Below are 17,855 nucleotides of genomic sequence, written 5' to 3' on the forward strand. Positions count from 1 at the left end.
GGGCAGTCTGATCTGGAAATGCCTTATAAAATTTGATCGAGGAAACCATCTGGATTTGGAGTGCATTGCTTTCCTACAGTGTGGAGCAACGTTTTTTATGCTCTAGTCTACAAATTTAGATCTTGAATGAAATTGATCTTCTTCTCCTTTGAGTGGATCCAGGTTTTCTCTCAAGCAGCTGTTTCTCTCTATCCCACACTTACCTCTGAGAGGCAAGCAGTAAAAAAAAATTCTGCAAAAGAGAAAAAGCAAAATCTTTAAGTGTTCCTCAGGAACTTTCAGGAATGTCACAGGCTTCTATTTAACTACCACAGAGAGCCTGTTTACTCTCTTCCTCATAAATCCAAGCTGCCTTTACCATGGAACATTTGGCATTTGAAGCTGCGCGCTATCTGCCAAACCTCCAGTATTTGAGACCAGGTGGAATGGGATTTTTTTTTTAACTGACACTTGTTCAGATCAAACACAAATAACAGAAGTGCCTTTGAAGGTGGCTGGAATCTCCCTGGGGCTTGCATTTGGACAGTATGACACTACCAAAAGATTTTCTTACAGAATTACATATATTTATTTTTACTTACATTTATAGTCTGCCTTTCTCACTGAGACTCAAGGCAGAGTACACAGTGAAAGTCAATGCAATCAACAGGATGGGACGTTCAATGACCAATGCAATAGGATTAGAATTACTTGTATTCCATTGCAAAGGATATACTGACTGCGAGCATTCACATACCCATAGGGCGTATCATGGCTGGCCACTTCTTTTTTTACATGGTGTGTGTGATAAAGTGAGTGCTCCAAGTCTATACTGGAAGTTCTCATGAAACAGCAATAGAGAAAACACCCTTCCCATCTGTCCTCTTCTCCATGTTTCCCTGAAACACCTGAAAAAGAAAAATATATGGATTTTCTCCATTTACAAGAGAGGAAATAACTCCCCATTTGCATGGGGAGAGGAAATAACTTGGGCTTCTTCTCTCAACATTTCTGGGGAGTATCTGAAGAGGTCGTGCTGAGGCTCTGAAATGCATCTAAATCTTGACAGATGTAGAAACTGGGTCTTCGCATTTTTCATCATCATGGTAGAAGTCTGGCATGATTAGCAGTGGTTCCATTAAAATCTAGAGTAACCTCACTAATATGCTTCTGTCTTGCACTTCTATCTCAAAGCGGAAGTAGACATTACAAAAGAAATTGAGATTTTCTACTCATTTCTTACAATTTCCTTCTAGTGGTATCTACTATAACAACAGTGTATGATGTAATATCATTATGCTGTGTGTTTCCCTGCCTCTCCAGGTGAAAACAATTTATGTAAAAAGCCAACAAGGTCATAACATCATATATTGTGTTTTAATTGACATCACCAAGAGGGCAGAAAGAGACATGGAGTTGGATCCGACCAGGTTTTTCCTTGGTAAAAAAAAAATGAGGAGGGGGGATCCCCTTTGACTACCCAAAAGGCTGTGCTCTGGATTATGGGACTTGTATGGACAAAGCCCATCTGGAATGGAGGCTATAGTAAGGAGGAGAATTGGGTAAGATTGAGCAGAAAAGCAGGCTGGATCCAATCCACAGGGCAGGAGCACCTTTGCATTTCTTCTGACATCTATTTTATTTATTTACTTCATTTATCCCCCACTTTTCTCCTTACATCATTGTTCTCTGCTCCTTACAGGCCAGGTGGACTAGAAGGAAAACTCCCTCTCTCAGGTCCGCCAACCTGTTCCTCGCCCCCCTCGCAGGCAGATCAGGCCGTGCCTGATTGGCCAGACTGAGAGAAGGGGCAATCAGGAGCCCGGGTACCCACAGAGGCCTCCTGGACCATTGTCCTGCTTCCTGGCCATGCCGCTGGCCACAGATGGCCAGGAGGCCAACGCATTGCCTTTCCTCCTGCTGCTGCAGCCCACAAACACATATACAGAGATATGGCTGCTGATCCTTTTGCCTATCACTATCTTGAATGAAAATATAGCATAAAAAGCAGCCTTAAGAGAGGGAGTTTACATCTGATTAGAATGTAAAACAATATAAATACAATGCAAACTACATAAAATGAAGTAACAAATGGAACCTTAAAATGTTACAAACATACCCAAGAGTCTTATCCGGTAAAGTTATTTCTGTTTGATGAAGGAAGCTTAGACTCTCGAAAGCTTATACCCTAAAAATCTTGCTGGTCTCTAAGGTGCTCTGTGTGTTAAGTGCCATCAAATTGCTTCTGACTCACAGCGACCCTATGAATCAATGTCCTCCAAAACGTCCTATTGTTAATAGCCTTGCCCAGGTCTTGCAAAATGGGGGCTGTGGCTTCCTTGATTGATTCAATCTTCCTCTCTTCCTACTGCCATCAACTTTTCCTAGCATTATTGTCTTTTCCAGTGACTCTACTGGACTTGAACCTAGCTCTTCTACTGGAGACCAACACAGCTACCCTCTGAAACCACTTCTGTCAACCATCCTATCTATTTCATATTCTGCACTGATTTTAAGGTAGCCCAGTAGGTAGGGTTGCCAGGTCCCTCTTCACCAGCGGTGGGAGGTTTTTGGGGCGGAGCTTGAGGAGGGTGAGGTATTTCCCAACCCAGACCGGGCAACCCTAAATTAGAACCAGTGTAGTTTAGTGGTTCAAATGTTAGGAGTGAATGTGGGACACCCTGGTTTGAATAGTTGGTTACTTCTGGAGCTTTGTGAACTTCATATAACATTGCTGTGCTGTGTACTTCTTGAAGGACACAATATATATTATTATTATTTATTGTGGAAAGTGCTGTCAAGTAACATCTGATTTATAGTGACCCCTGGTGGAGTTTTCAAGGCAAGAGACATTCAGGGGTGATTTGCCATTGCCTGCCTCTGCATTGCAACCCTGGACTTCCTAACTAGGAAGTACTAACTACAGACAACCTTGCTTAGCTTCTGAGATCTGACGAGATCAGGCTAGCCTGGGCCATCCAGGTGAGAGCATATTATTATTTAGAAAATGTATATACCACCTCTCCAGAGATGCCTCTCACAAAGTAAAAACAATATAATAAAATCATAAAAACAATAACATAAGAATTATCGGTTTTATAACGGAGCATAGAAACAAATCAAGGCCATAAAATGTATGTAACTATTAAATTACCAAGTAAAGTAACCACTCAGATTAACTTGCTTGGTCCTTTTTCATTTGGCACTCAGATTAACTTGCTTGGTCCTTTTTCATTTGCAACAAAAAATATTACCACTCAGTACTACAGCATTGAAATTTGTTGGGCTGTAAATTTCTATGTTCTGACATTGAGAATTTAAGCATTGCTTTTCCCCCCCTCTGCAGACACCTGCATAATAACCAGATCCAGAGCCTGGGGATGCAGGGCTTTGAAGGACTCCACAGCCTGGAAACTCTGTGAGTGATTTGCTTTTTGTTTGTTCCCTACTCCAAATCACCCCCCTCGAAAGACTGGGGTAGTTGTACAGTATGCTTCTTCCACCTCTCTACAACTGGGTTTGAAAAGAGTAGACTTTTCAGGGACTGATCACAGAGCACTATTATAGCTGAGCTACAAAATAGTTGCACTAACCCGTTCTCAAAGCAAACATCCTTTTTGGATATTATTTAACGGTGTTACTTAACTCCAGAGGAATCAGGAAAACCCAGACATGAGAGTTATCCAATCAAAAGAGCATGTGCACTGCATCTTACACCCAGATTGTCTTTTTATTTTAGAGACTTGGGAAAACGAATATATGGATGTGTCTGAGGGAATTTGAGCAGGTGCCATGGAAGAACAATGGATTTTGTATATGGCTGCAGGAGCTGTGATTACTCATTCACATCAAACTATATGCAGTGGAGAAAAAGGCACAAGTAATGGGAATACACATAAAAGCTTTGAGATGCTGAGATGCCAGAAGTACAATGGAGTCTTGGCACCAAGTGAATCCTGGCAGTCTTAGCAGAAATCTTTTTGGTCTGTCCTTTTCTCATATGCCAGCACTTTTGCCTACTGTAAAGCATTGTTGATTTAATTTTGATCAAGCATGGGATACAAAGAGTTGATTCATGTATTACATCTAGATAGAGAAACCACAGGTGCAGAGCAAATTATGTGGCCCTTTCCTATCTAAAAATTACATGGCATTAATAAGGTTGAAACTGCCGTGAGACGGGAGTATATCATTTGTCCTGTCCATGTAGTTTTTCTCTGTCCAGATGTTCTATTGTAGCATGGGACTGCAGTGTGGGAAAGTGCCTTTCAAGGCACTGAAACTGGAGACTTTCTAGAAAGCAAGACTCAGCTTCTCAAAGAATTAAATGTCACATCTCCACGCTCAGAAAAAATAAATCTGCCTGGCCATGATGTATCTTGCCTGCTTTGTATATGATGGCCTATAAAACACAAACAAACAATGAGATAAATCAGCATTCAAGAATGTCAGACCAAAAGACTCTTGTCTTTGGTTGTTCAGAGACCTTTTCCTCCACCCCAATAAAATGGCCATGGCTTTAATTATCGGATCACATTGTCAAAAGAATAAGTGGCACACAAGAGAGAACAGGACGGGAAGAAAGAGAGAAAGAGACTATCCCAGCATAAAATTGTCACTCAAGGAGATAAAGCTGCCACCCAGATGTGAAATTTTGCCAAGAACACAATGTATCTTCTTGTCCCTAGAGAATCTGAGTCAGGGATTAGGAAGAGGATAACATCAGGGAATAAGATTTCCAGGCAATACACATATAGCTTTTTTTCAGTTTATTCCTGGAGTTTCCTTTTAGGGAGGGGAGGCAGTGAGGGATTGTGAGGTACCTCATAGATTATAGTTACTACTGCCCTCTCAGGAAAGTTTCAGAGACTTCAGTCTCAGGCTTGTATAGCAGGAAAGATGGTAGTTTTATGCACATAGTCCAAGATATACTAGCACCTTAGGTGACACTGCAAGAGATCTACGCATGAACATCTTGGATCACACAGTATAGCTTCTTTGGGCGCAAAATATCTTGGACCAACCTCATTGTAATGTTCATGCACACAAAAATCCACCATTGTCCTTAAGTTCATCTCAAGATCACAGCAATGATTCACAATTTAGCTTGACATCAGCATTCTTGGCATACTCCGACTTGCAGCACAAAGACGATCAGATTAACAGTCCAGAAGATAGTGGACTCCTGGCTTTGCCTGTGCACCAAAGGATGGCAGATTAACGTCGTTACCTAGGAGATATATGCTTTGCTCCTTATATTACGGCTTGTATACCAGGGAGAAAGGGCGCAGCAGCACTGGCCCATGACAGCAGCAAGAATGTGATGTGATGTGACTTCTAGCTGAGCTGCAATGAGCCCTCCCCCCCCCCCCGCTCATTGCTCTTGTGCAACTAGCTGGCAAAGTATCTCCCCCTGTAGCAACTGCTGATCTTACCACCAAGACATCTCCTCCCATGTGAGATAACAGGAAGAAAGAGGGGAACCTCCAAGTTCTTTCTCTTTTGTGTGGTTTGGCATCTTTCCTCTGGAAGTCATCATCAAGGAGCCTAGCCAGTTCACCTAGGGAGAGAAGACAATGCATGCAAAGAAGAAACAGCATCACCCCAAGGGCGCAATGGTCTCAGAGCCAAGCTTTATTCTAGCAAGCTGATTGATATGAGCTGGTTTTTGAAACTGCTTGCCAAGAGTTCTACCGAAACTAACATTAAATCACAGAGTTCAAGCTATCCTGTGAAACAGTATGGAAACAACAAAAGAATAGTCACAGGAATGAACCAAAAGGAGAATCCAAGATTATAGTCCCAGATCTAAAGACTGTGCTGCGTGGACAGGAGGGAGGGAACATGATGTTCCAGAATGGGTCTTCTAGCAAAAGGAGCGGGTTTTTTTTTTGAAAAAAATGCATTAGAGGAAAAAAATCGAACAAAAGGGGGGAAAGTGTCATTTAAAAGCAGTTTAAAAACAGCAGGCATAGAAATCAAGTGTAGCAACTTGTGCATAGCTTTTAACATTGTACTTTGCAACACAGAAAGCACAGAAACACTGAATTACAGAGATTTGACACTGTCCATTCCTTAGCGTTTGCCACCTTAATTTGTCATCTGTATCTGTATTAAATCAAATGCATTATTTTAAATTGCACATCTGATACACGGCTATCCTGTATGGTGTGCCATGATTTGACTGCACCTCAGTGTGAAATCTACACTACGCATGAATGCTATCACAGCGTTCACAACTGTTCTGCTAAAACCAGTGTCAAGTGTAGTTTGTCCTTTGCCACAGTATTTCTTTTTAAACAGGTATATTCTGACACAAAACAATTCACCCCCATGACAGCTTCAACATAATGGAAGGAATGGGCAGAGCATACAGATGCTGTGCCAGGAAGAAGGAGGAGGAGGAGGGTTTTATATGCCAACTTTCTCTGCCACTTAAGGGAGAATCAAACCGGCTTATAATCACTTTCCCTTCCCCTCCCCACAACAGACACCCTATGAGGTAGGTGGGGCCGAGAGAGCTCTAAGAGCTGTGACTAGCCCAAGATTGCCCAGCTGGCTTCATGTGGAGGAGTGGGGAATCAAACCCGGTTTTCCAGATCAGAGTTGACTGCTCCAAACCACTGCTCTTAACCACTACACCATGCTGGCTCACTACACCACAATCAAGCAGCATAGAGATTATAACTCATTTCATATTGCCCACATCATAGTGAGATGGATCCAGTGATCCACTCACACAAGGATCACGGATCTTCCCCATATTCCCCCTGCCCCAAGCAGTCCCCTAACCGCCTCAGTTGGTTCCCAGGGTCACAGAACATGCGAGGGAGTAACAGCCACTGACGGAAGAGGAAGAGTGATTTCATTCCCTTTGCCCTCACCAACCTTTTATTTTATTTTATTTTATTTTATTTTATTAGGTTTCTACCCTGCCCTTTCCTGGCACAAGCCTGGCTCAGAGTGCCTAACAAGTCTAACAACAACCATATTAATTAATACATTAAAACAGTCATAAACATATATATATACAAAACCTTACAATTCAAATGAACTAAACTAAAATAGCCTCCCAACAATGATTCCCTCATTATGCAGATTATGCCAGATGGCTGGAAACAGGAAGGGAAGGAAAGGAAAGGAAAGGAAGGGAAGGGAAGGGAAGGAAAAAGGAAAGGAAGGGAAGGCCAGCTGCTGTCCTCAGGCCAGGCAGAACATCTCTTGCTTACTGACCCTGCAGGCCCAGTTCTCAGTCAACAGAGAGTTCCACCAGGCTGGGGCCAGGGACGAAAAAGCTTGGCACGAAACAAACTGATGGCTTGTTCACCAAGTATTGCATGCACATTGTGATAAGTTACCACTCAGTATATTCACTCTGTGTGTCCACCTATCAGACATGGAGGAACATGCCTTCCTCCATCAAATAACATCATAATACGAGAACTGCAGTAATCTGTCTGACTTGTGTGAGCTCCAGAGCCTTATGGCTACTCTCCTGAACTCTTCAAAAGAAAGTCAAAAGCCTTAGGGCTTCTTTTCTAGACTCTTCAGTAGATTTTGGGCTCTCTGTTCAGCCTTACAGACTCTAACTGAAGGGAACCTTCTCCCTGTTACAGCCAAGACAGAAGCTGTGATGAGCTACTGGTTTTTAAGGGGACAGCACCCTCTTAAGGAAGATCTAATAACTGAGATATGTAAAAGAAAAGGGTGTCATATCAAATGAGCACTCTCCATTGGAACACAGCATGCAAGCTTCCTTCTCTCTGGGTTAAAGGAATAAAATTCAATAAGGACAAAAGCTATGTTGCAAACCAATACTTAGTAAAGCGCTTTTGTATAGACAAAATGTTCAAGCTAGAGCCAAAGCAAACAATATGTTCAATAAAATTCTGCAGAATGTCAGAATCTTAATATGGAACATTGTCGAAATCTTTCACGGTCAGAGTTCATTGGTTCTTGTAGGTTATCCGGGCTGTGTGACCATGGTCTTGGCATTTTCTTTCCTGACGTTTCGCCAGCAGCTGTGGCAGGCATCTTCAGAGGAGTAACACTGAAGGACAGTGTCTCTCAGTGTCAAGTGTGTAGGAAGAGTAATATATAGTCAGAAAGGGGTTGGGTTTGAGCTGAACCCAACCCCTTCAGCTCAAACCCAACCCCTTTCTGACTATATATTACTCTTTCTACACACTTGACACTGAGAGACACTGTCCTTCAGTGTTACTCCTCTGAAGATGCCTGCCACAGCTGCTGGCAAAACATCAGGAAAGGAAATACCAAGACCACGGTCACACAGCCTGGATAACCTACAAGAACCAATTAATATGGAACGTTCTCCAATAATCCTTTTCAACTTCATCTTTAAGGGAAACAACATTTGCTTGCCACAAACACACAAGTCCCTTGTAGGTGTTACAAATCTCATAATACAAAGCAGACAGTAATAAATAATGTTTGTATTGCTCCATGGGGTTCTGATTCAGCCAGGCAAAAAGCATCATGATTCATGAGTGTTTGGCCGATAGTAGCAATGACTGGAATGGCTAGCAGTTGCCCAGAAATGTTGCTTCTGTTTCCGCCACTTTCATGTGAAGTTATATCAGCATGATATGACACCAGCATTATGGTGATGTTCTGCCAGCATATTTCTAGGCCGGGAGGCAGGGGGGTGGGTAGGGTTGCCTACTGGGGGGTAGGGTTGCCAGGTCCATCAGCGGGAGAAGAAGAAGAGTTGGCTTTTATATGCCAACTTTCTCTACCACTTAAGGGAGACTCAAACCGGCTGACAATCACTTTCCCTTCCCCTCCCCACAACAGACACCCTGTGAGGCAGGTGGGGCTGAGAGAGTTGTGACTAGCCCAAGGTCACCCAGCTGGCTTCGTGTGTAGGAGTGGGGAAACAAATCCAGTTCACCAGATTAGCCTCTGCTACTCATGTGGAGGAGTGGGGAATCAAATCTGGTTCTCCAGATCAGACTCAGGGGGTGGAGCCTGAGGAGGGCGGGATTTGGGGAAGGGAGGGTCTTCAGTGCCATAGAGTCCAATTGCCAAAGCAGCCGATGGCAAAGAGGGACCTGGCAACCCTAACCCTGTGAGGTAGGTGGGGCTGAGAGAGCTCTAAGAGAGCTGTGACTAGCCCAAGGTCACCCAGCTGGCTTCATGTGTAGGAATTGGGAAACCAATCCAGTTCACCAGATCAGTGTCAGCCACTCATGTAGAGGAGTGGGGAATCAAACCCGGTTCTCCAGATTAGAGTCCACTGCTGCAAACCACTGCTCTTAACCACTACACCACACTGGCTCTCAAGAGCTATGATTGGTTGCAGACTTAGTTGGCGTCCTCTCTTCCTTCAACCCCACCTTCCTTAGGCTTTACCCCCAAAATCTCCAGGTATTTGCCAACCCAGAGCTGGCAGCCCTAAACTGAGTAGGCTCAGCATACCAGTTAAGCCCAATCCCTCATTTCTAGCTGCTATGCTTGTGCAGAGTCGGCAGGTCAGGTAGTACACCGGCATATCTCCAGATACACCATGGTATTTCCAAGTCACTCTGGTTTACCTGGTTGCTATCCCAAGCCATTTACAGATTGTGAAAGACATCTTGCGTCTTCTTATGAACATTCACTAAAAGCTGTATAGACTTCAGTAAACAGAAAGGTTGCATGATTTGAAACAACCTTCTCGATATATTTTTCCTGTTAGTGTCTTGATTTTGTGAGAGTATTTTCAGATATTCATTGGTTTGTTTCAGTTGATGGAAAAGATTAAAGTAGCTGAGAAAAATGAGAAACAAGAGGGATTTAAGGTTGTTTTGTAAGGAAATCTTCCTACCACACTGCAGGAGCAATATATTTGGTAGACTAACAGACTGCGTTCCTGCACCAAATATCTCAACATTTGAGAATAACTTCCCAGTTTAAAGTTCTATGCTTGTATAGTAATCTAGTCAAATGTAGTAGAAATGCTACTGCCACATCTTTTTAAAGCTAAGATTTAATAAACTTAAGAACATAAGACAAATTGACAAACTGGGGAAATGTGGGTTAGATCCTATTATTGTTAGGTGGATCTGCAACTGGTTGACAGATCGTACCCAAGAGTGCTAGTTAATGGTTCCTCATCCACTTGGAGAGAAGTGACTAGTGGAGTTCCTTAGGGATCTGTGCTGGGCCCTGTGTTGTTCAACATCTTTATAAATGATTTGGATGAAGGAATAGAGGGGTTGCTCTATTATTAAATTTGCAGATGATACTAAATTGGGAGGGATAGCAAATACGGTAGAAGACAGAGCCAAGATGCAGGATGATCTTGACAGGCTGGAGAAGTGGGCTAGAACTAATAAAATGCACTTCAACAAAGACAAATGTAAATTTCTGCATTTAGGTAGGAAAAATCAAATGCATAATTATAGGATGGGGGAGACTTGTTTGAGCAGTAGTGTGTGTGAAAAGGATCTTGGGGTCTTAGTAGACCAAACACTAAACATGAGTCAGCAGTGTGATGCTGTAACTAAAAAGGCAAATGCAGTCTTGGGCTGCATCAACAGAAGTATAGTGTCCAGATCACGCGAAGTGATGGTATCACTTTATTCCGCTCTGGTTAGACCTCAACTAGAGCACTGTGTTCAGTTTTGGGCACCACAATTTAAGAAAGATGTAGACAAGCTGGAACATGTCCAGAGGAGGGGCAACCAAGGTGGTGAGGGGTCTGGAGACCAAGTCCTATGAGGAAAGATTGAAGGAGCTGGGTATGTTTAGCCTGAAGAGGAGAAGACTGAGAGGGAATATGATAACCATGTTCAAGTACTTGAAGGGCTGTCATATAGAGGAGGGTGCCGAGTTGTTTTCTGTTGCCCAAGAAGGTTGGACCAGAACCAACGGGTTGAAATTAAATCAAAAGAGTTTCCGTCTAGATATTAGGAAGAATTTTCTAACAGAGCGGGTCCTCAGTGGAACAGGCTTCCTCAGGAGGTGGTAAGCTCTCCTTCCCTGGAGGTTTTTAAGAAGAGGTTAGATGGCCATCTGTCAGCAATGCTGATTCTGTGACCTTAGGCAGCTGATGAGAGGGAGGGCATCTTGGCCATCTTCTGGTCACTAGGGGTGTGTGGGGGGGGGAGGTAGTTGTTATCCTGCATTGTGCAGGGGGTTGGACTTGATGGCCCTGGTGGTCCCTTCCAACTCTATGATTCTAAGAAGAGCCATGCTATACATCAGTGTATATGTGAACTTGGGATAAGTTGCCCCAATATGCATCACATTGCACTTACTCACATTGAATCTTATTAGCCATTTTAATTGCCCCAGTTTGAAGAGATCTTTTTGGAGCTCTTCACAACCCGTTTTTGTCTTAACCATCCTAAATAATTTGCTGTCATCTGCAAACTTGGCCACCTCACTACTCACCGCTAAACCCAGGTCATTGATGAACAATTTGAAAAGCACCAGTCCCAATGCAGTCCCAATGCAGATCTCCTTCCATTGGGAGAACTGATCCTTTGGTCGCACTCTCTGCTTCCTATTTTTTAGCCAGTTTCCAATTCATAAGAGGACTTGGTCTCTTAGCCCCTGACTGAAGTTTTCTCAGGAGTCTTTGGTGAGGGACTCTGTCAAAGAAGACTTTGAGAAGTCCAAATAAACACTGTCTACTGGCTCCTGTCCATGTTTTTTGACAAGCAAACTTGCCATTGTGAATTGCCTTTGTGGTAATACTATTTTAACAAGCTCTTTTATAAAGTATTTTTACTCATTCTAAAGGAGAAAACATTCCTTTATTCCAATTTTTCCCCTCCCCCTCATAAAATCTCTGGTGTTTCCATGTCAGTCCTTGGGAGTAGCCTTTTTTTCTGATTTCCCCCCTCGAAAGAAAGAAAAGAAAGAAAGAAAGAAAGAAAAAGAAAGAAAGATGATTATCTTAGGCTAGGCATGCACAGCTGGTGAATCACTAAACAGAAGGCAGCCCACAAGTCATATAGCTTGAGAAACTCCTGGCTTGGATCCTAAGGAGCTGTGAACAAAGGGAAGTTCAGGGAAGGGAGTTTTTCCTCTACCTTTCTCTTCCCAGTGCAGTCCCATGTCTCCCTACAAGCTGCTGATATGGGTCAAGGAACCCTTGGGAATGGTGTGGGAAGTGGAGAGGAGAGCTGCAGCAAGAAGGAGAAAAATCGTATAAATCTCTTCTATTGATGGGCATTTAAAGAAAAGCTCATACAAGGGAGGGGGGCTTTGTTGCTGATTCCCTGCTTAGTTGCAGCCCTTCATGCTGTGATGTTCCCTTTTGCTTGCAGGAGTAAGGTCCTCACTCAGGTTCCTGCTCTTAGGTTGACCCAATAGAGATGGGCGTGTTCAAAACAGCATCCGTTTATTAGCAAGGAGATACAGGGATGGGATCAACTGGTTTCAGGACAAGGGAGCTCATGTTGTCCATAATTCTGACTAACAAACAGAATTAACTGAGCAGAGTCTCCACCCCATGAGACTAAACACACATATGAATATCAGAGAGGGCAACAGAGTGTTCCATTGTAACGCATACAGTAAATATACCACATGTGCCAAGTCCCATGCCATTCCAAGCGTTCCCTAACTGTCAGGTACAGCTTTTTCAGAAAATCCCCTGCAGTGGAAAGGCAAATTAAGCAAATATCCCTTCAGTCTAGGGTTTCCAGGTCTGGGTTAGGAAATACCTAGAGATTTTGGGGCAGAGCCTGAGGGCAGGGTTTGGAGTGGGGAGAGACTTCAATGCCATAGAGTCCAGTTGCCAAAATGGCCATTTTCTCCAGGTGAACTGATCTCTATCAGCTGGAGATCACTTGTAATAGCAGGAGATCTCCAGCCACCACCTAGAGGTTGGCATTTGGCAACCCTACTTCAGTCAGTTACACTTTATTCATGGTTTCTTAGGATCCAAGCCCAGCTTCTTGAGTCCCAAGTCAGCAGCAAAAATAAGAGGTTCTTCAAACCCATTGGTGGGTCAAAAGGCACTTTGGATGGAACAGAGACAAGGGAGGAAAATGTTAACTTTCAATTATATTCAATCCCTTGGCCGAAGCTAGTCAGGCAGGATACAGAATACCTTTGCAATATAGCTAACTCAGGTACAAATATTAGTATTATAAGCACCATAAATCTTCTTCCATCTCACTTACCTTATTTTCTATAACCAGAAGGTCCTAAATCTAAGATTTCAAGTTTATAGATGACCTGAATGTTTCCAAGACCGAATTTCAGATTCACCAACTTGACCCAAGCCAGGATTGCTCAATTTCACAAACCCTAATATTTTAGTTTGTTACAAAAACATGCTGCTCTTGCGCAAAATAATATATCTAATAATGAATTAGAAAGGAGTTTTTAATTCTTTTTCTCCCATCTTGTTCCAGTCCTCCCTTTTCTTCTCACTGAGTAACTAGTTTGTTCATACTTTTGATGCATGGAATCACTTGTCCTAATTCTCCTACCTTGAAGCTGTGTATGATTTCCCTTTAATCTGTTTATTTCCAATGTTTATTCCTTTTGGGCTCTCTGAATAGTCCTTTACACCTTCCAGACTTGTGGTAGCACTTCATCACTGAGTCAAAAGATCCTTATTGCTCTAGCTGGGTCATTGTTCTAGCTGGTGGTTTAAGGTTACTAGGTTTGGGGAAGCATATAGCAGTACTCCCTAGACATTTTGTTTCAGCCAGTATACATCTGAGCCACCTCCTTCTCCACACATACCATGGTCCCAATCCAAATTGGGCACAACACATATGGGAACAGAGGAAAACCCACAACTCTCTTCTGACTATTGTATAGAGTGTAAACTACATAATATGTTAATCGGCCCGTAAGAGTGAGAAGCTGTGTAGAAAAGGTAGCTTTTCTACATCAGGCTTCTGAGGCCAGTTTGTGAACCTGGGCTCCTGTTCAAGGAGTAGTACCCCCTTCCCGTGTATACAGGTCTAAAGTATACATGTGCCTAACCACATAGTTGTATGGGACATTAGCACTGCTGTATCTACAAGTATTGGCTTTAAGAAGTAATTCCAGATGTTAACAGGGATAGTTGGGACAAATGGATAGGAATCTTGGAATAAACAAGCATCGTTTTAATACCAGAAATGGAGCACGAGTTAAAATCCTCCATGTTGTTATGCCCATTCACCTTCTGAGCACTGTTGATTGAACAGGATCAATTCGCTCACTGAAGCTGCAGTTCATTATGCTTTCCTCCGGCCATGTCTTGGACCAGAGAATGCCAGACACTGGATATGCCCCATGTTATAGTTTATGCCTTTGAGATATGAGCTGTAAAGTGATGCTATGCTGTTTGGTGACTGATGCTCGTGGAATGTAATCATTGGTTTTGATTATGGTTTAAAGTCTAAAAAAGAATTAACTGCTGTTTGAATTTTGTACATGGATAATGTCCATGTTTCAATTTCAAAAGCAAGCAGCCTGTTCAATATTAAGGGCCACATTAGAAATCACTATTGAGTTGGAAAAGTTCAGAACACTTGTATATTATTTATCGCCATAAACTGAGATACCTCTGAAGAATTTGGTTTAAACCACCCAAATCTGTCTTACTTCTATGAGAAGACAGAATCAATTGACAAACATGATATTGTTTCCAAAGCAGTGACTAGATGTCCTAGAATAAAGTGAACATAAGAAAAATATAACTAAATGAGGGCTAGGCTATGGTTGGCTAAAACCTTTCTCAAGGGCCTTGAAAATCTCATCATCTCAGAGGGAGGGTATGGAAGCGAGAAGAGGCAGCTGTCACTGCCAATCCTGCCTACTGGTTGTCACTTGTACAAGAGGTTGAACAAGTGCCCGACAGCAGCCAAGAAGTCTTGTTTGGGGGCTTCCTAGAGGTTCCTGGTTGGCCAATGTGTGAACAGAGTGGTGAACTTGGTGGACCTTGGTCTGATCCAGCATGGCTTTCCTTATGTTCTTAGATACTTACCCCAGGCAGGGAGGAGGGCAGCAAGGGAGTGGCTAACCAGTAAGCAAGCCCATGGCCAGCTAGCAGCAAGGGGCACCAACCAATGCCAGTACAGGAATGGGGAAGTCTAGGAGGCTGTCCAAGCAAGTGAGTGGAAGGTGGCTGGCCATATGATGGGGAGCAGCAGCCACTGACAATGTGGCTGTGGGTTGGAAGGAGCCAGCAGCCAGCAAACAAATGAATGGGCAGCCAGTGAGTAAAAAAAGGTAAAGGTCCCCTGTGCAAGCAGTGGGTCATTCCTGAACTGTGGGGTGACATCACATCTCACTGTTTCCAAGGCAGACTTTGTTTGCTGGGTGGTTTGCCAGTGCCTTCCCCAGTCATCTTCCCTTTACCCCCCAGCAAGCTGGGTACTCATTTCACTGACCTCGGAAGGATGGAAGGCTGAGTCAACCTTGAGCCGGCTACCTGAAACTGACTTCCGTCGGGATCGAACTCAGGTCGTGAGCAGAGCTTTTGACTGCAGTACTGCAGCTTAACACTCTCCTCATGGGCCAGTGAGTAACCAGGTGTATAATCAGGCAGAGGTGGAGGCAATAGTCAATGCCTGCCTTCTCTCCTTCAAAGACAGATGAAGAAAAGGAAGACTAGAAACTGCATGAAGGTAGGGGAGACAGCTCCCCCATCTTTGTTTCTGCCCCAAGAGAGACAGCAGGTGCTCCTCTTTGGGCCATGTAGTGAGTGATAAAGGCAGCTTGTTGGAGTTCAACAGTAGGCACTCCAATGATTTTGGAGTCCCAGCACCTGCCCAAGGATGCCAATGTCAAATGTTAGCCCTGCCTGAAGTACTTTAATGTGCTGCATAATAACAGCTTTTCATAAGCAGGTGGTGGCTATATCACTACCCTGGAGCTTTAATTGTCTTGGTGTATAGTTATTTCCTTAGTTTAGTCTAAAGAAATTTATGCTTCAAAGTTGAGGGAGTACTGTTTCAGCTACTTGGGAATCCTTCACTTCCGCTCTGTAATAGCAGTTGTTAGGGATGCCATACAGTTTTAAAGAGTAGAAGCTCCCTTCATCAGACACAAGTAGGAATGGAGATCTGAGTTAGGGTTGCCAGGTCCCTCTTTGCCACAAGCAGGAGTTTTTTGGGGCAGAGCCTGAGAAGGGTGGAGTTTGGGGGGGGGACTTCAATGCCATAGAGTCCAATTGCCAAAGTGGCCATTTTCTCCAGGTGAACTGATCTCAGTCGGCTGGAGATCAGTTATAATAGCAGGAGATTTCCAGCTAGTACCTGGAGGTTGACAACTCTAATCTGAGTCCTTTTATTCCAGTCAGAAGGTGAGAGTTATTATATCATGTGGTACAGTATCAGTAGGCATTTTACCAACAATGACCTTTTTGAACATGTGCATAATGAAGTGCATCATGCATACAAAAACAATTGTACACAGTAAAGGTGGACATAATCTACCGTTCACTTCCCCTAATCTTGGTGTGGTAATTCTGAGCATCATACAGTTCTAAGTAATCAGTACCACACTTCTTTTCTCTGAGACTGGAGTAACTGCATCTCTAGCTACACTTTCTCCTCCTTATGGTCCCTTCTTTCTTTTCTTTTCCTTTTGTCTTGCATCTGTATGGTGAAGGACCCCCCAGGAGAGTTCAGCTCCCCAAGGCCTACTTTCAACTTGTTAAATAAATTCAGCTCAGATTGAAACCATATGGGATTCAGAAGCTTCCTATGCTATAGAGCAGGCTGCTGAGAAGAGATGCTTTCTGCAAGTGGTAGAGAAAGAAGCCTTAGTGGGAGGGAATGGCCTGAGGACAAAGAGGAGACAGCTGAGTTTTGATCCTCTCTGGGATAGCATGGGCTCATTCCAAGATTGTTTCAGGTATATCCTTAAGCAATATGGAATGCAATGGTTGTCATGTATGACGAAAATACTCCATTCTGGCTAACCCTGCCTTCTGCCATCCCCCCCAAAGCCAAATATTTGGCACTCTCTCCGCCAGTAGCATCTTGTTTCCCAAATAGAGGGAAAGCTGGTTACACAGGTGAAGCACAATCACAGCCTCATCTTTGATGGGATTAATTTCATCTACTGTTACGAATATGAATGAATGAGCAAATAAATATATATTGTTACAGCAGAAAGCTATGTCTTTATTCCGGGTGTTGCACTGGATGATTTTGATACATAAGAATATAAGAAAGGCCATGCTGGATCAGACCAAGGTCCATCAAGTCCAGCAGTCTGTTCACATAGTGGCCAACCAGGTGCCTCTAGGAAGCCCACAGCATTATCCTGCCTGTGTTCCAAAGAACCTAATGTAATAGGCATGCTCCTCTGATCCCAGAGAGTATAGGTATGCATCATGACTAGTGTCCATTTTTACTAGATATTTCTCATGGCAACATGGATAAACACACCTTTATTTCACATATCAGGGAGCTTTCTAAAAACGTGGCATCTGCTTCTGAAGTACAACTTGCCTTGTCTGCATGATCTTGCGTAGTCAGTTGAACACCTGGAAATGTTGAACAATCATTTTACACTGAGTCTTTTGAGATGACAAGATGAGGATGGGGAATAAGCATGGGCATCTGCCTTTGCTTTCAGTCCGAGGCAAGCTGATTTGCAGCGGTAAAAGTGATAGAGTACTTTCCATCACAGTCACTGGACTCCTTTTGTGCAGTTGCCCAGGAATTTTTAGGCAATCTTGTGAGATTCACTGGCTAATGTGATTTTGGACCAAATGCCTGTAAGTCCACAATCCACCCCCATCACCCACAATTACAACCCAAATTATTGTACTTCTTGCATGTTGTACCCTCCCATAAGGTTTGCACTGCTGAACCGTTGGCATGTACCTACCCCTAATCAAGCGCTTGCCCAAAAAAGTTCCACCTGGCTCCTGGTAGCAGACAAAATTATTTGCAGCGTTGGGA

At 43.3% G+C, this 17,855-nt stretch overlaps 1 protein-coding gene across 4 annotated transcripts in view; it reads left to right on the top strand.

The window, feature by feature from the left end:
- LGR6 (leucine rich repeat containing G protein-coupled receptor 6) overlaps nucleotides 1-17,855 on the top strand; it is a 154,462-nt gene that overhangs the window by 115,014 nt on the left and 21,593 nt on the right. For all 4 annotated transcript variants that reach the window (XM_056844187.1, XM_056844189.1, XM_056844190.1 and 1 more), the window contains one exon: nucleotides 3,326-3,397. In XM_056844187.1, coding sequence (XP_056700165.1) covers nucleotides 3,326-3,397 — 72 coding nt within the window. The remainder of the gene's footprint in view (nucleotides 1-3,325; nucleotides 3,398-17,855) is intronic.

Source organism: Euleptes europaea, chromosome 2, assembly GCF_029931775.1.
Source record: "Euleptes europaea isolate rEulEur1 chromosome 2, rEulEur1.hap1, whole genome shotgun sequence".
Lineage (NCBI taxonomy): Eukaryota > Metazoa > Chordata > Lepidosauria > Squamata > Sphaerodactylidae > Euleptes > Euleptes europaea.